Source organism: Martes martes (genome assembly GCF_963455335.1).
Source record: "Martes martes genome assembly, chromosome: X".
Lineage (NCBI taxonomy): Eukaryota > Metazoa > Chordata > Mammalia > Carnivora > Mustelidae > Martes > Martes martes.
Window position 1 is genome coordinate 44,049,485 of NC_137897.1, and position 23,525 is coordinate 44,073,009.

A 23,525-nucleotide genomic window follows, 5' to 3' on the forward strand; every position below is an offset into this window, starting at 1 on the left:
TTGGAAAGTCACTAAATAAACAGATAACTGCAGCTCACATTAAGCAACAACAGAAAACTCTGGGGAGGGAGGAAAATATGACTTCCAGAGTTACCATATGATATAATATTCAAAATGTTTCAGCTTCAGAAAAACTTATGAGGCATGCAAAGAAACAAGAAAGTATGTCTTACTCACAGAAAAAAAAATTGATTAAAAAAAAACTCTCCATGAGGAAGCTGCTTTTGGACTTACTATACAAAGGACTTTGAATCAATAGTCCTATATGATCAAAGAGAAGCATGTTTCAACAAAAAACAGAATATCAATACAGAGATAGAAAATATAAAAAGGAACCAAATAGAAATTCTGGAGCTGAAAAGTACAATGTGGTGGTGAAAAATTCACTACAGGGATTCAAGATTCAATAGCAGATTTTGAGTGGGGAGAAGAAATAATCAGTGAATGTGAAGAAAGCACAATTAAAATTATCCAGTCTGACGAGCAGAAAGAAAGAAGAAAAAATGAACAGAGGCAAAGGGACCTGTGGGACGCTAACAGGCTTACCAATGTATTCATATGGGAGTCCCAGAAGGAGAACACAGAGAAAAAGAAGCAGAAAGACTATATGAAGGTATAACAGCCAAAAACTTTCCAAACTTTATGAAATACATGAAGATAAACATCAAAAAACTCAATAAATTCCAAATAGGATAAACTCAGAGATCCACACTGAGCTACATTATATTCAGTCAGTAGATAAAAACAAAGAGAGAATTTTGAAAGCACCAAGACACAAGCAATTTGTCATCTCACAGGATCCACAATAAGATTAACAATCAATTTCTAATCAAAAACAAAGGAGACCAGGGGGCAGTTAGGTGATCTATTTAAAACACTGAAATAAACAACTGTCAACCAAGAATATATACTGGGTAAAACTGTCCTTCAAAAATGAAGGCCAATTAAGACATTCTCAAGTAGACAAAATCTAAGAGAGCTTGTCATTAGTAAACCTGCCCTTTAAGAAATACTGAATAGAGTCCATCAGGCTGAAATGAAAGGATGTTAGAGAGTAACTCAAAGTTACATGAAGAAACAAAAATCACCGGTAGAAGTAAGTAGAGAGGTATATATAAAAGCCCATATTGTTGTATTTGTGGTTTCTGATTCCTTTTTTTGTTTGCTATATGATTTGGAATTCTAATACATACAATAATAACTTAAATCTATGTCAACAGAAATACAATATATAAAGGTTTAAGCTGTGACAAAAATAACAGATGCAGCAAGACAATTGTATACGAACAAAGTCTTTGTATGCTATGGAAGTGAAATGGTACTGATTCAAACTAAACTTAATAAAGTTATATAGTTAAGATATTAATTATAATCTCCAGGGCTTATCCTATGTGGAAAAGAAACCTTAAAAACATTTTAAAAAATGAGCAGTGAATCAAATTGGTACACTACAAAAAAATCAATTAAACACAAAAGAAACAGTAACAAGGAAATGAGGAACAAAATGATACAATAAATGGAAACAAATAGTAAAATAGAAGTAAGTCATTCCCAATTGGTAATCACTTTAAATGTAAATGGATTAACTAAACTAAATTCAAAGCTAACAGAAGGAAGGAAATAATAAAGATTTGAGCTTAAATTAAAATTAAACAGAGAATAAAAAACAATCGAGAGAATCAGTGACACCAAAAGTTGGTTCTTTGAAAAAAAAAATCAACAAAATATGCAAGTATTTAACTAGAGTGACCAAAAAAAGGGGAGAAGACACAAATACTGAAAATGAGAATTTAAAGTGGGGATATTACTGCAGACTTTCCAGAAATAAAAAGACCTGCAAACAATATTATGAACAATTATATGCCAATAAATTAGATAAACTATATGAAATGGACAAATTCCTAGAAGCACATAGATCACTTAAACTGACTTAAAAATAAATGGAAAATCTCAACTAACCTATAGCAAATATAGAGATTGAATCAGTAATCAAAAAGGCTCCAACAAAGAAAAGTGCAGGACTAAATGGCTTTCCTGGTGATTTCTACTGAGCATTTAAAGAAAAATTAACACCAAACCTTATCAAATTCTTCCAAGAAGTAGAAGAGGAGGGAACACATTCTAACTCATACCTATAAGGCCCTCATATCAAAGCCAGAAAAAGATACTACAGGAAAAGAAAACTGCAGACAATATGCTTTATGAATATTGATGCAAAAATCCTCAATCAAATACTAGCAAATTCAGCAGTCTATTAAAAGGATTATACACCATGACCAAGGGGAATTTATCTCAGGAATGCAAGAGTGGTTCAAAGAAAATTAATCAAACAAAATTAATCTATCAATGCATGACGGATAAAGAAAATGTGATATATGTGTAGTGGAATACTAGCCAGCCATAAAAAGAAGGAAATCCTACCATTTGAAACAACATGGACAGACCTTGAGGGTATTATGCAAAGTGAAATATGTCAGAGAAAGGCAAATACTGTATGATCTTGCTTATACGTGGAATCTAAAAGAAAAAATCCAAATCCATAAAGAGATCAGACTTCTGGTTACCACAGGCAGAGATTAGATAATGGGGGAATTAAATGAAGGTGGTCAAAGGTACAAACTTTAAGTTATAAAATGAATACATATTAGGGGTTAGTGTACAACATGACAACTATAGGTAATGCAACTGTCTAGTTTATTTGAAAGTTGCTAAGAGAACAGATCCTAAAAGTTCTCATCACGGGGGAAAAAACCCTCTTTTTTTCTTCTTTTTTGTAACTATATGAGACCATGGATATTAACTAAACATACTGTGGTAACTATTTCATAATATATGTAAGTCACATCATTATGAATAAAAATACTTTAAACTTATACAATGTTGTATGTCAATTATTTCTCTTTTTTTAAAGATTTTATTTATTCATTTGACAGAGATCACAAGTAGGCAGAGAGGCAGAGAGAGAGGAAGGGAAGCAGGCTCCCCACCGAGCAGAGAGCCCAATGTGGGGCTTGATCCCAGGACCTTGAGATCATGACCTGAGCCGAAGGAAGAGGCTTTAACCCACTGAGCCACCCAGGCGCCCCGTCAATTATTTCTCAATAAAGAGAAAGAAAAGTAAAGGAAAAAGGATTATTTTTAGAAATTGTATGAAAGAAAAAATTAAATTCATTGGAAGTCTAATGACAAAAATATATTCACTTTTCCTAAAAAAATGAAAGTCAATATAATACACGGATTAATAAAATGAAGGAAAACACATCATTTCAGTTGAAGTGGGTAAAGAATGACAAAACCCATCACCTATTCAAGATAAAAACATTCAGAAAACTAGAAAAGGGCACTTCTTCAATATAGTAACAGGCACTTATGAAAACCCACGGCTAACATCATACTTAAAAGTGAAAGACTAGGGGTGCCTGGGTGGTTTAGTGGGTTAAATGTCTGCCTTCAGCTCAGGTCACAATCCCAGGGTCCTGGGATAGAGTCCCACATCCAGCTCCCTGCTCAGCAGGGGGGCCTGCTTCTTCCGCTCCCTCTGTTGCGCCCCCCCTACTTGTGTTCTCTTTTTTTAAAAGATTTTATTTATTTATTGGACAGAGACAGTGAGAGAGAGAATACAAGCAGGGGGAGTGGGAGAGGGAGAAGCAGGCTTCCCACTGAGCAGGCTGGCCAATGTGGGGCTCGATCCCAGGACCCTGGGATCATGACCTGAGCCGAAGGCAGACGCTTAATGACTGAGTCACTCAGGCCCCCTAAATAAATAAAATCTTTAAAAAACAAAGTGAAAGACTAAAAGCTTTCCCTAAAGATCAAGAATGAGGCAAATATGCCCACTTTAACCACGACTATTCAACAATGTACTAGAAAATTCTATCCAGAACAACTAGGCAAGAAAAAGAAATAAAAGGCATCCAAACTGGAAAGGAAGAAATAAAACTCTATTTGCAGATGATCTTATTCTATGTACAGAAAATCCTAAAGAGTCTTCAAAAAACTATTAAAGCTAATAATAAAAATCAGTAAAGTTGCAGGATATGAGATCAATGTAAAAATCAGTTGTATTTCAGGATGCTTGGGTGGCTCAGTCAGTTAAGTGTCTGCCTTTGGCTCAAGTCATGATCTCAGAGTCCTGGGATCAAGTTCTGCATTGGGCTCCTGGCTCAACAGGAAGCCTGCTTCTCACTCTGCTTGTGCTTGCTCTCTCTCACAAAAAAATAAATAAAATCTTTTAAAAAAATCAGTTGTATTTCGATACACTAGCAAAGAAGAATCTGTAAAGAATACTAAGAAAACAACTCCATTTACAATAGCCTCAAGAAGAATTAAGCAAATAAGAATAAATTTTAACCAAGGAGGTATGGGACTTATATACTGAAAACCTCAAAACATTATTGAAATTAAAGCCCTAAAAAAATGGAAAACCAGCCTATGTTCACTGACTTACTGTCTTACTATTGTTAAGATAGGAAGAACACCCAAAGCATTCTATAAATTCAATGTAATTCCTATTAAAATACCAACGGCATTTTTTGCAGAAATGGAAAAGCTGACCCTAAAATTCTAATGGAACCCAGAATAGCAAAACAATCTTGAAAAAGAACAAAGTTGGAGGATTCCATTTCCCAATTTTAAAACTTACTACAAAGCTACAGTGATCTATACATTGTAGTACTGGCATAAAGATAAACATATAGATCAGTGGAATAGAACTGAGAGTCCAGAAAAAAACCCTACATCTATAGTCAATTGATTTTTTTTTTTTTTAGAGAGAGAGCAAGAGAAAGAGAGCATGTGTGAGCAGAGGGGTGGGGGAAGGAAGGGCAGAGAAAAAGAGAGAGTGGGAATCTTAATCAGGCTCCAAGCGCAGTGCAGAGCCCAATGCAGGGTTTGATCACACGACTCTGATGTCATGATCTGAGGTGAAATCAAGAGTAGGATGCTTAACCAACTGAGTTACCCAGGCACCCCTAGTCAACTGATTTTTGACAAGGGTACCAAGACTATCCTATGGGGACAGGACAGTCTCTTTAAAAACTGATGTTATACAGGGGTACCTGGGTGGTTCAGTCAATTACAGTATCCACCTTCAGCTCAGGTCATGAACTCAGGGTCCCGGGATTGAGTCCCACACCAGGATCCCTGCTCAGCGGGGAGTTTGCTTCTTCCTCTGCCCCTCCTCCCTGCTTGTGCTCTCTCTCTCTCTCAATCTCAAATAAATAAATAAAATCCTTTTTTAAAAAAAAAACTAAAAAAAAACTGGTGTTATTTAAAGAAAAATAGTAAAATTTTAACTCAATTAATAAATTAAAATCCAATATTAAAATTTGTTTAAATAATCCAAATGAGGGGGAGAAATGAGAAAGAGAGAAACAAAAAGCAGAGGAAACAAATATAAATGACATAATAAAATGTAAGCCTTTATCTTAACATATCATTAGTTACATTAAATGTAAATGGCCTAAAAATAGATTACCAATAAAGATTTAAAAAAAAAATAAGATTCAACTAAATGCTGGCTACAAAACCCCACATTAAATAAAATCATATAGGTAGGTTAAAAATAAAAGGATAGAACAGCACTTAAATTTCCTCTGAAAAATATCTAGCATTGTGTGCATTTTTAATTTGTCAAAATGTCATTGTTTCGTAGTTTCTTATTCGGTGCTACATCTGAGATCTGTAGGTTTCTGTGTGTAAATCTAGCTCATTATTTCTGACTGTGCTAACATTTATCATCCTTGACTTTCCCCCAAGGAATGGGCCTCAAGGACCCCTACAGGAATATTGGCATACTTGTCTCCTGATGGATTTGTGGGAGACACTGTCTGGGCTACATGTTCCACAGTGAGATTTCGTGATTAATGTTCTTCTCACCAGGCTGCACCAGCCTGGTCCTACCACCTCCCTGCAAGCACTGAAGTCAGAATTTTTATGTGGTTGTATCCATCTGCATTTTCCTGCTGAAAAGTGAGGTGTATAGATGTTTCCTGACCTCCACTGAATGAGTCAGTTCAATCTTAGAAGATTATTTTCCTTTCTTTTTTTCAAACAGTGAATACCAGTTTCCTCTTGGATTAGTTGAGAGAAATGAGGCCTCATCTTATTCTAAATTATTTCAGTGAATAGCACTGAGAACAGATTCAAGCTTTTTTCCCTCTTCATTCTGTGTGAATGTGAATTGAATATCACTTGGGAACTAAAGATGAATGACACAGACTGAGTTCTGGGTCATGATAAATATAAATTAATGAATGAATAAATGAACAAATAAATAAATGAGGATATAAAAAGATATACCATACCAACATTAATTTAAGAAAGTTGGATTGACTATTAAGTAACCTTACACCAAGGAAAATTACCTGGGATAGGAAATAACATACTAACATAATGACAAGAAGACGTAACCATCAATCAACTTGATCTAATTGAAATTTATAGAACACTCAACCCAACAATAGTAGAATACACATTCTTCTTCTCAAGTTCACAATGCAAAATTATCAACACAGACTAAACCCTGAGTAATAAAACAAATGGTGGTAAATATTAAATAAAACCATAAGCAAGTCCTTTGAGAAGATTCATTAAATTGATAAAATGCCAGCAAGAAGGACAAAGAAAAAAGACAAGACACAAATTACTAATATCAAGAACAAAAAGAGAGAGATGCTAAAGACATCATAGACATTAAAAGGATAATAGGAATATACTACAAACAACTCTGCACCCATAAATTCTACAACTTAGCTGAAATGCATCAATTCCCTGAATGACACAAACTATCAAAACTCACTGAAGGAGAAACAGATAACCTGGATAATCCTATACCTACTAAGGAAAATAAAACCATAGTTAAAACCTGAAAAAGAAATCTCTAGGCCCAGGTGGTTTCACTCACAAATTCTACCAAACATTCGAAAAAAAAAAAAAAAAAGAATTGCTAATTCTAAACAACCGCTTCTACAAAACAGAAGAGAAGGGAATACTTCCTACCTCATTCTTTGAGGCCAGCACTGCCCTGATACCAAAACTAAAGTCAGAGAGTAAAAGAAAAAATTACAGACCAATATCCATCATAAACATAGACACAAAAATCCTCAGTGAAATTCTAGTAAATAAATCCTGTAATATATAAAAAGAATAATATCTAAGGTCTATACTATAATTTTAAGTCTGGCTCAATATTTGAAAATCAATCAATGTAACCTACCATATTAACAGACAGAAGAAGAGAAACCATGTGATCATACCCATTGATGGAACAAAAACCCTGGACAAAATTCAACACCCACTCATAAACAAACCCTTAGCAAAATAGGAATAGAAATGAACTTCCTTAATCTGATAACCTACAGCTAACATTGTAAGAGTGAAAAAACCGAATGGTTTCCTCCTTAGATTGGAAACGGGTCAGGGTGTTCACTCTCACCACATTGTGCTGAAAGTCCTAGCCAGAACAAAAAGGCAAGAAGAAATAAAAAGACTTACAGATTAGAATGAAATGAATAAAATTGTCCATGTTTGCACAGGACATGATCATCTATATAAAAAATCCCAAGAAAATATTTTTTTAAAGATTTTATTTATTTATTGGTTAGAGAGAGAGAGAGAGCGAGCGAGCGCACACAGGCAGACAGAGTGGCAGGCAGAAACAGAGGGAGAAGCAGGCTCCCCACCGAGCAGGGAGCTGGATGTGGGACTCAATCCCAGGACGCTGGAATCATGACCTGAGCCGAAGGCAGCCGCTTAACCAACTGAGCCACCCGGGCGTCCCCCAAGAAAATATTTTAAAAACTCCTAGAATAAGTGAATATACGAAGGTTGCAGGATACAAGGTCAACATATAAAACCAAACACATTTATGTATCCTATCATGAAACAATCAGAAACCAAAAGTTAAAAAAGGTACCATTCATATCTCCAAAAAATACAGAACTCTGGGATAAATCTAACAAAACATGTGCAGGATCTGCATGTAAAATCCATAAAATACTGATAAAAGATATTTAAAAAAGACTAAACACAGAGGGAATAACATATACATAGAACACTCGGTATCTAAGATGACAACTGTCTTGCAGTTATTGTAGAAACAGTCTGATGATTTCTCAAAGAGTTAAACACAGAATTACCACATGACTCAGCAATTTGACTCATAGGTATATGCCCAGAACAAATGAAGACATGTCCACACAAAAACAGATGCAAAAAAAACAAAAACAAAAACAAAAACAAAACAAAACAAAAACAGATGCAAATGTCTATAGCAGCATTTTCATTAATGGCCAAAAGATGGAAATAACCCAAATGTCCATCAGCAGATGAACAGATAAACAAATTGTGGCATATCCGTACAATGAAATAATATTTATCCATAAAATGGAACATACTGATATATGCTACAACTTATATGAACCTTGAAAACATTATGCTAAAGAAGAGAAGTCAGACACAAAAGGTCACATATTACCTGATTACTCTTATATGAAACATCTATAAAGGGCAAATCATACAGACAGAAAGCAGATTAGTGGTTACCAGAGGACAAGGAAGAGAGGGCGGCATGGGTAATAATCACTTAATGGATATAGGGAGTTTTTCCAGGGGTGAAAAAAAATGTCTTAGAAAATGCATTAAGTGCCACTGAATTGTACACTTTAAAATGGTTAAACTACATGTTTTGTGAATTTTACCTCAACAAAAAATAAAGATGCCAATTCTCCCCAGATTGATATATACATTTAAACACAATTCCAATCAAAATCCCAGTAGAAATTTTTTGTGGATTCAGACAAATCAATTCTAAAATTTACATGGAAAGGCAAAACTGAAGAACTCATACTAACTGATCTTAAGAACTGCTATGAAGCTACAGTAATCAAGACATTGAGGTACTGGCAAAGAGACAGATATATACATCAATGAAAATAAATAAAACAATCCAGAAACAGATCCACACCAATATGACCATTTGATTTTTTACAAAGATGTAAATGTAAGTCAATGGGGGAGAAAAGAGTCTTTTCAACAAACAGTCTTGGAACAAATAGACATCCATACACCAAAAAAAGGGTAAACCTCAACCTAAACATACCTTGTGAAAAACTTTAGTCAAACTATGTCATGGTTAGAAATGTAAAATAGGAAAACTGTTATGACCTGAGTTTACATAAAGAATTGTTAAATGAGACACAAAAAGCATAATCATTAAAAGATAAAATTGATACATGAGACTTTTTGGAAAATGAAAGTGCTTGCTTTAAGAAAGGAAGTGTTAAGAATGAGAGAAGCTCAGACTAGTAGAAAATAATATATATCTGACAAGAGACCTGAACTCAGACTATACAAAGAATTTTCAAAGCTCAACATTTAAGTAAAAAACAACAATTAAAAAATAGGCAAAAGTTGGAAGATGGAAGAGTAGGAGGTTCCTGAGCTCACTCTGTTCCAGATAACAGCCAGATCAGTGACACTTACCCTGAAAATGACACAAAGACTGGCACAACAGACGTTACAAGGTTCATTATAGACAGGAGGCCACACTGAAAAGGGTAGGAGGGATGGAAACAAAACTAACCTTAAACAGAAGGGACAATACAAGCACAAAGAAGTGAGAGGATGAGACCCCACTCTAGGCACCCCAGGCACAGAGGACCCACGCTGGGAAGACAAATTTCCATAACATTTGGTTTTGAAAACAAATGGGGCTTCATGTTGAGAGTTTTTCAATTAGCAGGGTTTATCCCTGGGTGCTTTAAAAATCAACAGGCTTAGATCCTAGAGAAGGCTTGGAACCTGGAGAGCTAGGGAACAACAAAGAACTGGGTCCCAGCCCTTTATGGGCCAGTGTTACAAATAACCCAGCCAAGATAAAGCAGAGAAGCAGCAGTCTGAAAAGCACCTGGGGTATATTGAAGATTTATTTACTAATCGCAGAACTTGTGCTGGAGGGGCATGGGTGTTTAGGGGACCTCTCCAAGAACAAAACTGTTGGTGGGCACCATTTCTCTTCCCCAATCCCCAGCCTAGAGAGGCCACTTGTGGAAACCAGTACAAACACTGTCCACCTATCTTGCTAGCATCATGTGCCTTAACCCCATGCTCTCCTGCCACTCAGCCCATCCAACCTGCCCAAATCAGGAAGCAGGCTTCCCTCCAAAACTACTCCTGTCCCAACACACCCTGCAAGCAACCCCAGCAGGGAAGAGTGCCACTCCAAATTAACTACTGCCCTGGGGAGAAGGGAAGATAACCACACACACCATAATGCCCTCAGTCCCAGCACCCAAACCTTATAACTGGCAGCATAGAGATAGTGCTCTGCCCCAATCCTGGAACAGGGGCAGACGTCTGGTCTGTCAGCTCCACCAACCAATGAAAGCCTTCCAGAGTAAAACATAAGGAGACTGCCCTGCAGGTCAATGTGACTGCAGCCCCAGCAGATGGGCTAAGGGCATGCAAGTGTCTAACTAGTGATACCACCCAACTACAAGCTTGTAGCAATCCCAGACAGGCCCTTTAACATCACAGGGACCAAACCGTGCCCTTGTGCCCACCCAAAGTAGGCAGAGAGGGCTATTGCAACCAACTGGACTGAAGGCAAACACAGATTAACTACAACAGTAGGGCACATGCACCAACACAGGAGATACCCCTCCGGACACCAATTGCCTGGTTCTGGTGAACAGGGGGCATTGTGCTACATGGCACTATAAGATCTCTTCTTCAAAAGGCCACTACTTTCAAGATTAGGAGATGTAGCCTTATTTCCTAATACACAGAAACAAAGACAATCAGATAAAATGAGGAGACAGAAGAATATGTATCAAATGAAGGAACAAGACAAAATCACAGCAAAAGAGCTAAATGAAATGAAAATAATTAATATGCCTGATAGAAAATTCAAGGTAATGGTCATAAAAATACTCACTGGACTTGAGAAAAGAGTGGAGAATCTCAGTGAGACCTTCAACAAACAGAAAATATAAAAAAGAACCAGTGAGATATGAAGAACTCAATAACTGAAATAAAAATACACTAGAAGGAATCAATTATAGATTAGAGGAGGCAGGAGACTGGATCAGCAATCCGGAAGACAAGGTAATGGAAAGAAACCAAGCTGAACAGCAAAAAGAAAAAAAAATGAGAACAGATTAAGGTACTCTGTGATATCAATCAAGTGTGATAACATTTACATGATAGGGATTGCAGAAGAAGAAGAAGAAAAGAGAGAGAAGACTGCAGAAAACTTATTTGAAGAAATAACAGCTGACAACTTCCCTAATCTGGGGCAGGAAACAGATATGCTGATCCTGGAGGCACAGAGAGCACCCAACAAAATTAACCTAAGGAGGTCCATTCCAAGGCACATAGTAATTAACATGGCAAAAAATGGTGATAAAGAGAATTTTTAAAGCAGCAAGAGAAAATAAAACAGTTATATACAAGAGAAACCCCATAAGGTTATCAGCTGACTTTTCAGTGGAAACTTGTCCAGCCAGAAGGGAGTGGCATGATACATGTAAAGTACTGAAAGGAAAAAACTTGCAACCAAGAATACTCTACACACCAAGGATGTCATTCACAATAGAAAGATAGATAAATAGTTTCCCAGCTAGGGCCACCTGGGTGGCTTAGTCAGTTAAGTGTCTGACTCTTGATTTCAGCTCAGGTCATGATCTCAGGGTTGTGAGATTGAGTGGTGTGCATCAAGCTCCTCACTGCACATGGAGCCTGCTTAAGATTCTCCTCTTCCTCTCCCTCTGTCCCTCCTTCTACTCTCTCTCTTTAAAATAAAAGTTTCCCAGCCAAACAAAGTTAAAGGAGTTCATCACCAATAAACTAGCCCTGCAAGAAATGTTAAAGGGAATTCTTGGAGTGGAAAGAGAAAGACATAATCATGAGTAAGCAAATGATGGGGAAATTTTTCACAGGTAAAATGTAAACACAAAATAAAAGTAGTACATGAATCACTTATCAAACCAATATGGAGGTTAAAGCACAAAAACAGTAAAATCAACTATATCTACAAAATCAGTCAAGGGATTCACAAAATAAAAGGATAAAAAGTATGACATTTTATACATAAAACATGGGGAGTGGTAAAAATTTAATGCTTTTAAAATGGCTTCAAACTTTAGTGACCATCAATTCAATACAGACTGCTATATGCATATGATGTCATTATGAACCAAATGGTAACCACAAATCAAAAATCTGTAATACATACACAAAACATAAAGGGAAAGGAAGCCAAGTATATCATGAAAGAATGCAATTAGGCTACAAGGGAAGAGAGCAAAGAAGTATTAAAAAACCTGAAAAATAACAAAATGGCAATAAGTACATACCTATCAATAATTACTTTAAATGTAAATGGACTCAACTCTCCAAACAAAAGACACAAGGTGGTGGAATGGATAAAAGAGTAATAAGACCTATCTGTATACTGCCTACGAGAGAATCGCATCAGACCTAACACATATGCAGATTGAAAGTGAAAGGATGGAAAAATGTTTACCACACAAATGGAAGCAAAAAGAAAGCTGGGTAGTAATCCTGAAATCAAACAAAATAGACTTTAAAACTAAGACTGCAACAAGAGACAAGAAAGGACACCACCTAATGATAAAGAGAACAATCCAACAAGAGGATAGAACAACTGTAAATATTATGCACCCAACATGGGAGCACCTAAAAACATAAAGCAACCATTAACAGACAAAAGAAGAAAGTGACAGTAATATAATAGTACGGGACTTTAACACCCCACTTATGTCAATGAAAAGATCATTCACACAGAAAATCAACAAGGAAACAACAGCTTTGAATGACAAGTTTGACCAGATGGACCTCAAAGATATATTCAGACTGTTCCACCTAAAACAACAGAATACACATCCTTTTTAAGTGCATGTGGAACCTTCTCCAGAATAGATCACACATTAGGCCACGAAACAAGCCTCAATAAATTAAAAAAGCATGAAATTCTACCATATATCTTTTCTGACTACAACATTATGAAACTAGAAATCAATCACAAGAATAACTCTGGAAAAAGCATGAATAAATGGAGGCTAAATAACATGCTACTAAACAATGAATGTGTCAACCAAGAAATCAAAGAAAAAATTAAAAAATACAGGGAAACAAGTGAAGATGAAAACACAATAGTCCAAAATCACCTGGATGCAGCAAAAGCTGTTCTAAGAGGGAAGATTCTGGAAATACAGGCCTACTTAAAGAAATAAGAAAAATCTCAATAAACATCCTAACCCTACACCTAAAGGAGCTAGAAAAAGAAGAACAAAGGCAAGCTGAGAAGAAGGAAGGACAAAATAAGGTGTAGAGCAGAAATAAATAAAACAGAGACTAAAGAAACAACAGAACAGATCAATGAAACAAAGAATTGGTTCTTGGAAAATATAAACAAAATGGATAAACCTTCAGCCAGATCCATCAAGAAAAAAAGAGAGAACTCAAACAAAATCAGAATGAAGGAGGAGAAATAACAACCACACCACAGGAATACCAAGGATTTTAAGAGAATTCTATGAAAAATTATATGCCAACAAATTGGACAGCCCAAGAAAAAAATGGATAAATGCCTAGAAACATACAACCTTCCATAACTGAATCAGGAAGCAATAGAAAATCTGAACTGATTGACTACCAGCAATGAAATTGAATCAATAATCAAAAAACTCCCAACAAACAAGTCTAGGACCAGATGGTTTCACAAGTGAATTCTACCAAACATTTAAAGAAGTGTTAATACCCATCTATTCTTCTTGAATTATTTCCAAATTATTGAAGAGGAAGGAAAGCTCCCAAATTCATTCTGCAAGGCCACCATAACCCTGATACCAAAACCAGATAAACACACACACACACACACACACACACACCCCTACAGGCCAGTAGCTCTGATGAACACAGATGCAAAAATCCTCAACAAAATAGTAGCAAACTGAATCCAACAATGTATTTAAAAAATCATTCGCAATGCTCAAGTGGAATTTATTCTCAGGATGCAAGGGTGGTTCAATATTCACAAATCAATCAACAGCATACATCACATCAATAAGATAAAAGCATATGATCATTTTAATAGATGTAGAAAAAGCATTTAACAAAGTACAACATCCATTCGTGATATAAATTCTCAACAAAATAGCTTCAGAAGGAAGATATACCTCAACACAATAAAGGCCATCTATGAAAAACCCACAGCAAACATCATACTCAATAAGGAAAAACTGAGAGCTTTTCCCCTAAGATCAGGAACAAGACAAGGATTGCACCACTTTTATTCAACATAGTACTGGAAGTTCTCAACAAAATAGCTTCAGAAGGAAGATATACCTCAACACAATAAAGGCCATCTATGAAAAACCCACAGCAAACATCATACTCAATATGGAAAAACTGAGAGCTTTTCCCCTAAGATCAGGAACAAGACAAGGATTTCACCACTTTTATTCAACATAGTACTGGAAGTTCTAGCCATAGCAGTCACACAAGAAAAAGAAATAAAAGGTATCCAAATTGGTAAGGAAAAAGCAAAAGTTTCATTATTTGCAGTTAGCATAATACTATAAATAGAAAACCCTAGGGATGCCTGGATGGCTCAGTCAGTTAAGCGCCTGCCTTTGGCTCAGGTCATGATCCCAGGGTCCTGGAATCAAGTCCCACATCTGGCTCCTTGCTCAATGGGGAGCCTGCTTCTCCCTCTGCCTGCTCTGCCTGTTCTGCCTGCAGCTCTCCCTGCTTCTGCTCTCTCTCTCTCTCTCTCTCTGACAAATAAATTTTTTAAAAATCTAAAAAAAAAAAGAAAGAAAGAAAACCCTAAAGACACCACCAAAAATCTATGAGAACTGATAAATGAATTCAGTAAAGTTGCAGGAAACAAAATTAAACACACAGAAACCTGTTGCATTTCTATATACAAAATTAAGTAGCAGAAAGAGAAATTAACAAATCAAGTTACAATTGCACCAGAAATAATAAAATGCCTAGGCATGAACTTAATAAAGTGAAAGACCTATATTTAAAAAAAAAACTATAAAACAATGATGAAAGAAATTGAAGATAACACAAACAAATAGAAAGATATTCTATGCTCATGGATTGGGAGAACAAATAATGTCAAAATGTCCATACTAACCAAAGCAATCTACAGATTTAATGCAATCCCTTTCAAAATACCAATAACATTTTTTCACAGAATTAGAATAAATAATACTAAAATATGCACGGGACCAAAAAAGACCCTGAATAGCCAAAGCAATCTTAAGAAAGAAGAACAAAGCTACAAAACTGGAAGTATCATAATCTCAAATTTCAAAATACATTATAAAGCTACAGTAATCAAAACATTATGGTATGGGCACAAAAACAGACACATCAATTAATCGGAAAGAATACAGAACCCAGAAAGAAGCCCATACTCATACAGTCAATTAGTCCACAACAAAGGAGGAAAGAATATACACTGGGGAAAAGACAGTCTCTTCAATAAATGGTTATGGGAAAACAGGACAGCTACATGCAAAAGAATGAAACTGGACCATTTTCACTGAACCATACACAAAAATATACTCAAAATGGATTAAGGGTCTAAATGTGAGACCTGAAACCATAAAACTCCTAGAAGTAAACATGGGCAGTAATCTCCTTGACATTGCAAGTAGGAACATTTTTCTAGATAAGTCTCTTCAGGCAAGGGGAACTAAAGCAAAATTAAACTATTTGGACTACACGAAAATACGAAGTTTTACAGAGCAAAGGAAACCATCAAAACAAAAAGGTAACCTATGGAATGTGAGAAGATATCTGCAAATGATATATTCAGTAAGGGGTTAATATCCAAAAAATATTAAAAATTTATATAATTCAACACCAAAAAAACATAAACAATCTGATTTTAAAATGGGCAGAGGACCTAAAAAGACACTTTTCCAAAGAAGACATACAAATGGCCAAGAGACACATGAGATATGCTCAATATCACTAATCATCATGGAAATACAATCAAAACTATAGTGAGATATCATCTTACATCTGTCAGAATGGCTAAAATCAAAGACAAGAATTAACAAATGTTGGCAAGGATACAGGGAAAAGGGAACTCTTATGTACTTGGTGTACTTGGTGGGAATGCAAAATGGTGTGGCCACTGTGGAAAACAGTATGGAGGTTCCTTAAAATTAAAAAGAATTACCACATGATTCAGTAACTCCACTACTGGGTATTTACCCAAAAGAAAATGAAACACTAATTTGAAAAGATATATGCACTCCTATATTTATTGCAGCATTATTTATAATAGCTATGATATGGAAGCAACTCATCCACAGATAAGTCCTTCCACAGATGAATGCATAAAGAAGATACAAGACAGATATATCTATATATCTATCTACACACATACACACACACACACACTGGACTATTACTCAGCCACAGAAAAGAATGAGATCCTCACATTTGCAACAATGTAGAGGGACCTACAGGGTATAATGCAAAGTGAAGTAAGTCAGAAAGAGAAAGACAAATACCATATGATTTCAAGTATTTAAGAAACAAAACAAAGGAACAAGCAAACAAAAAACCAGAATCTTAAATACAGAGAACAAACTGCTGGTTGCCAGGGGAGGTGGTTAGGGGGAATGGGTGAAACAGAAAAAGGGGATTAAGAGTACACGTATCTTTTTTTAAAAAGATTTTATTTATTAGAGAGAGAGAGAGAGAGAGAGAGCGCACACAAGCTGGGGGAGCAGCAGCCAGAGGAAGAAGCAGACTGCCCCCTGAGCAGGGAGCCTGATACACAGCTCGATCCCAGAATCCTGGGATCATGACCTGAGCTGAAGGCAGATGCTTAACTGACTGAGCTACCCAGGCACCCAAAAGTACACTTACCTTGATGAGCAATGAGTAATGTACAGAACGGTTGAATCATATACCTGAAGCTTATATAATACTCTATGTTAATTATTCCTCAATAATAAATATGTCAAAAGTCATTCAAAGTGTCTATTTAAAGACATCTCAGAAAAGAGGATGTATGCATGAATAGACAGTAGATATACCATTAGCCATTAGCCAAGCCATTAAATGAGCTATTCACTATAGCCTTATTAGGATGGCTAAAATAAATACAATGACAATACCAAGTGCTGACAAGCATGTGGAACAACTGAAACTCACATTACAGATAGGAACATAAAATGGCACAACCACTCTGGGAAATACCTTTGCCATTTCTTATACACTGACCAGAGAGTCCAGCAATCCCATTCTAAGGCATTTACCCAGAGAAATGAAAACTCATGTTTACACAAAAGCCTGCATGTGCATGTTCGTAGCAGTTCAATTCATAATCACCCAAAGTTGGAAACCATCCAAATATCCTTCAGTGAGTGAACGGATAAAGAAACTATGGTATACAATGGACTATAGCAATAAAAAGGAACAATATATTCAAAGACAACAACATGGATGAATCTTAAGGGCATTATGCTGAGTAACAGAGGCTAATCTGAAAATATTACAATATTGTGCAACTCCATTTACGTGATATCCTGGCAAAGGCAAAAACCACAGGGATGAAGAGGACCTCAAGTGGTTGGCAGGCCTTAGGGGTAGAGGGAGGGCATGACTACTAAGGGACAACATAAGGGAGTTTGAGGAGATTCTGTATGCTCATTTTGGTGGTAGTTACAAGAATCTAAACATGTGTATAACAACAAAGCTGATCTTACTTTGGGTTAATTTAAAAAATAAATTTTAAAAAACTCTTTATCAAAAGGGAAAACAGACTGAAAATAAAGGAAAAGAGCTTTCAATCTAAGATGTTGTACAAAGAACACTTAGAGAAAGGAGTGAAATAAAACCAGAAATTAACAGTAAACAAACAAGATGATTAGTAATCAAATGAACTAAACAAAATTGCTAAACATTACGATCAAGTACAGCCAATCCCAAGAAGGAAATGTCAACTCAAAAGCAGTAATTCTGGGACGCCTGGGTGGCTCAGTTGGTTAAGCAGCTGCCTTCGGCTCAGGTCATGATCCCAGCGTCCTGGGATCGAGTCCCACATCGGGCTCCTTGCTTGGCAGGGAACCTGCTTCTCCCTCCGCCTCTGCCTGTGCTCGCTCACTCTCTCTCCCTCTCTCTCTCTCTGACAAATAAATAAATAAAATCTTAAAAAAAAAGCAATAATTCTGGGATGGCTGGGTGGCTCAGGTCATAATCCCAGGGTCCTCAGACTGAGTTCCACGTCTGGCTCCTTGCTCAGCAGGGAGCCTTCCTCTCTCCCTGCCTCTGCCTGCCACTCTGCCTGCTTCTGCACGCACTCTCTCTCTCTCTCTCTGACAAATAAATAAATAAATAAATAAAATCTTTTTTATAAAGCAGTAATTCTTACTGTAAACCACCATTAACAAATTAACAGAGAAAAACTATGTATTTATAATCAAAAGATGTCAAAAACCATTTGCTAAAACCTAATTCCATTTCTGATTAAAAAAAAACAAAAACCTCTCAAACTAGAGATAGATATTCCCCTGAAATTCATGAACATAGCCTATCAGAGACCTACAGAGCCATTGTATTAAGTGGGAAAACACTGGCAACATTACCTTTAAAGTCAGAAACAAGACAAAGACTATTCAACACCATAATAAAACTAGAAAAATCTAGACATATGAATACGTGAAAGAAAAGGGGTATTATGAGCTAAATTTGTCTCCCAACCCCCCCCATTCATATGTTTAGTTCCTAACCCCCAGTACTTTAGAATGTGACTTATTTGGAGATAAGACTTTCAAAGAGATAATTAAGTTAAAATGAGGCCAATAGAGTGGGCCCTGATCCAACTTGACTGTGTCCTTTTAAGAAGAGATTAGGATATACACAAGGACATCAGGGTCCTCTGTTCACAAAGGTAAGATCAGATGAGGAAGCAGCAAAAGGGTGGTCATCTGTAAGCCAAGGAGAGGCCTCAGGGGAACCCAACACCACTAGCACTTTGATCTTGGACTTTCAGCCTCCAGAACTATGAGAAAATAAATTTCTGTCATTTAAGTCATCCAGTCTGTGGTATTTTGTTATGGCAGCCTTAGCAAACTAAGACAGGGAACGTAGATCACCTCCCTCAATAGCCCAAGACAATTAACTGAAAAATTAATAGAATTAATAGAAAATAGAATTAATAGAAAAATTAATAGAACCAGTAAGAGTATATAGTAAGTATAAGTCTGATTCAGGATTGGAATGGAAAACTCATACATTCCTCCATACTTGCAACAGACAAATGAAAAATGTAATAGATAAAGTATACATATATCCCATTATAGCAGATAAGGCTTCTGATGAAAGATGATAGTTTCCATAAATTTACCTACAAATGCCATGAAATCTTAATAAAAAAAAATCCCAGGATTTTCCATGGAATTTGACAAACTGATTCGAAAATCCATCTGGAATAGAAAAAAACCTCAATAATGGCCTAGAAATTCTGGAAAAATAAGAATAAATAGGTTGGCATCTCCTTATTAAACTGCCTTTCTCATGTCACTAGGCAAACCGGGAAGCAGAGGGGAGTAGTTAGACCAGGGGCAGATGTTTTAGCTGTAGGTTGATGCGACTGTCTGCTGAAGGTAGGGTGAGTAGCCAGGGGAACTTGGCATGCCCTTAAGATCAATCACAGCTCCATTCAGAGATGAAGGGCTTGCTGAACAACTGTGCGCTCCCTAGGTCTAATGCAAGTTCTGCAGAGGGGATTTGCCCTACCAGATACAAGGCCTATAGTAAGTAACGAACGCAGTATCCCAACAGAAATGCACAAATTCTATAGAACAGAAAAATATTAATAATATCTAACACACAGCCCTTACCACATGCTAGGCAATGTCCTAAGTGCTTTATGTGTATTGATTCATTCAATCCTCATGAAAACCTGTGAGGTAGGTGCTATTCTAACAGAGAAGCACAGAGAGGTTGCCCAATGTCACATAGCTATTAAGGGACAGAGCTGGGAACAGAGTAGAAAAACAAATCCACATTCACATGGGAATTTAGTTTATGACAAAAGAGGAACTTCAAACCAGGGGGATAATGATGAACTAGTGAATAAATGGTGTCAGGGCAAATGACTAACCATATGGAAAAAAATTAAGTTAGAGTCTTATCTCCCGCAATTCATAAAACTTAATTCCAGAGAAAGAGGTAAAATTTTAATGTCTATACATATTTTTGACAAAAATATGAGTCTTCTTACACAAGACAAAATAAAAAAATTGATAAAAGTAACTATGCAAAAACTGAAATCTACATGCTAAAAGATACCATAACTAAAATTAAAATATAAGCAGCAGACTAAAACATTTTGCAACATTTCCAGAATATATTAAAAATAACAACCCTAAGAAATCTAGAATATAGGGGCACCTGGGTGGCTCAGTGGGTTAAGCCTCTGCCTTTGGCTCAGGTCATGATCTCAGGGTCCTGGGACTGAGCCCCACGTTGGGCTCTCTGCTCAGCAGAGAGCGTGCTTCCCTCCTCTCTCTCTGCCTGCTGCTCTGCCTACTTGTGATCTCTCTCTGTCAAATAAATCAATAAATCTTTAAAAACAAAAATCTAGAATATATAAAGAACTACAAATCAATAAAAAAGCCCCACCATCCTAATAGGAAAAAATGGGTGAAAGATTGAATGAATTAATTCACAGAAAAGAAATAAAGAAGGGGTGACTGGGTGGTACAATCAGTTAAGTGACCGACTCTTAATTTTGGCTTGAGTTGTGATCTCAGGGCTGTGGGATCGAGTCCCACATCAGACACCACACTCAGTGCAGAGTCTGCTTGAGACTCCCTCTCCCTCCCTGTGCTCATTCACTCTCTCCCTAAAATAAATAAATCTTTAAAAAAAGAAATAAAAAAGAGCCAATAAACATATAAAACAAACTCAAACACCATTTTTTGCTATCAGAGTTCCAAAAATTAAGAAGACTGGTAATATCCAATGCTGGTAAGGTTCATACACTGCTCATACACTGGCCCTTTCAGAGGGGAACTTGGCACTATTAACATTTATTTTGTACATACCCTTCTATCTAGCAGGTCTACCTACCCTACAGAAATGTTAGCTGGCACATGGGCACAAAGAGTTATTTACAAGAATTTTCTTTGCAGCGTTGTTAGTCAAACTATAAAATTAGAGACAACCTCAATGTTAATCAGTAGGGAATGGTTAAAAATACGATGGCACATCTATGCTATAGACTACTACACAACAGGTAGATTTCAGTGTGGTGATGCAATACATAGATCTCTATGTACTGATGCTGAAAGATGTCCAGGCAAGTTGTAGAACCATGAACACTACACAAAACTGTATCTATTTGTGTCTACATGTAGTTGTAAGTACAAAATGAAAGTTATGTATCAACTGGTAACACAGTCTACCTCTGGGTAACCTTCCTCAGAGAAAGAAGAGTATTAGTCAAAGGGCACTTTTGCTTTCTCCGTCTTGTTCAAATTTTAGTCAATGAGAATTAATTCAAAGGTGCTATATGCAACTAATGAATCATTGAACATTATGTAAAAACTAATGATGTATTATATGTTGGCTAACTGAATTTAAATTAAAAAATAATATTAAAACCCACATTAAAGTCAGTTGCACTATACAAAAAGGTGCATTATGTAATGTAGTACTTAACAAATCTTAGCTCAAAAAAAGGTCATCTCTTAAATGCAAGAAGTCTGCCGAAAGATCATTATATACCTTTGCAAGGGATGAACCAAACAACAGAGAAGGAAATGGAAGTGACAGAAATAAAACAGGCAAGAGGGTTTGAAAAAAAGAGTTTCCAGTAAAGAAGGTTAAACAATTTTAAAAATGGATGACAGCTCGGGCACCTAGGTGGCTCAGTCAGTTAAGCACCTGACTTTTTATTTCAGCTCAGGTCATGATCTCAGGGTCATGAGATCAAGTCCTGTGTTGGGCTCCACACTCAGTGTGGAGTCTGCTTGAGATTCTCTCTCCCTCTATCCCACCCCCTGCCACGTTCTCTCTTTCTCTCTAAAAAATAAATAAATCTTTTAAAAAATGGATAGCTAATTATTTTCGGAGGGTCTTCCATATGTAAGACAATGTGCCAGGTGCTCTGTACAAGCATCATCTCTAATTCTTGCATCAACCTGTAGATATTTCCATTTTATAGATTAAGAAAACATGACTCAGAGAAAGCAAGTATCAAGCTTAAGGCAAGGTCTTTGCTCATTATTGTCACAGGCTGTCCTGGACAGGGAGTGGGTTTGAGACTGGAGCGAGGGGGAGCACTTCTGGCCTGGACCCAAGTGCTTGGCGGCCCTTACTATACTCTGCATCCTTGAAGCATGCTCCCAAGCTGTCCTGTTCATCCAGACTGGCATTCTCTTCCTCCTCCTCGCTCTCGGTTCTCCAGTATGCTGGCCGCTTGATGGGCCGCTTCCCTGGCGTGCGCTGGGAAGCAGGACTGCTAGACACTGTGCCCAGTCCACTGCTGGAGCTCCCACTGCTTCGGTCCTGGCCCCCAGTCCACCAGGCCTGCAGGCTGGAGGTAGCTGGTGAGGATGATGAAGACTGCAGGTTGGCCATGCACAGCATGCCCTGGATGGCCTCCTGAGTGCTGGGAGAGGCAGGGGCCTCGCTGCAAGGGACAAAGGAGAAATGCTTGAGGGAGTTTCTCTAGCTGCCGGAGGAAACCAGTCATCAGAATAGTCAGGGAGGAGGGATAATAGCTATGGGAGTTAGGGTGGGAGGAAGGAGGAGAGGACAATTCCAGATAAGAAACCAGAAATTAAACCAACAGATCAAGATAGTACCCCAAAGGCTGTTTTCATGTAAAGGTCAGTCCTTCCTGCCCCAAGTCTTTCCACAGATAGCAAGGAAGGTGGCAAAAAGAGGGGTGCACTTCCTTCCCTGTTCACCCATGCTGAATTCTTCCATTTAAAAAAAAAACAAAACAGGGCCCAGAAAAGGCTCGGCTTTCCTTCCATGCCTCTTCTAGCCCCTCTTCCAAATCCCAACATACCCCAAACCAATCCCCTTGAAGTTTATACATCTACTCTCCGTCAGATCTTAAGTTCCTCAGGACAGATTTCATGTCTACTTCATTCTTTCAGCCCCAATGCCCTTGCTAAGTCTTTTCCCCTTTAAATGGCTCAATAAATATCTGTTGATTGGCTCATCTAACCTTTTAGGTGGGGGTGGGAGGGTGTGCTGTCTGATCGCCTGGAAAGGGGAGATCAAAGCCAGTACTCACGTGAGGGCAGCATAGTCAGGTCCCCCCACCTGCCTGCTGGCCTTAAGAAGATCAAGAATTCCACCAGCACCACTCCCATTCCCAAGCTTGCCTTCGACCCCTTCCACCATATCCTCATCTGTTGTATAGTCCTCCTGTTGGGGAAAGAGGATATCACCTCAGCTGCTGAAGGTTGGTCTGGTAAGGCCCCAGTACAATGCTGACATTT

General features: G+C 37.2%; 1 protein-coding gene across 1 annotated transcript in view; it reads right to left on the reverse strand.

The window, feature by feature from the left end:
- Window positions 1–23,525, reverse strand: part of PHF8 (PHD finger protein 8) — a 93,606-nt gene that overhangs the window by 18,134 nt on the left and 51,947 nt on the right. Inside the window, exons 17-18 of the mRNA XM_080795417.1 lie at window positions 23,318–23,451; window positions 22,389–22,702 (exon numbers count right to left, since the gene is read on the reverse strand). Coding sequence (XP_080651543.1) covers window positions 22,389–22,702; window positions 23,318–23,451 — 448 coding nt within the window. The remainder of the gene's footprint in view (window positions 1–22,388; window positions 22,703–23,317; window positions 23,452–23,525) is intronic.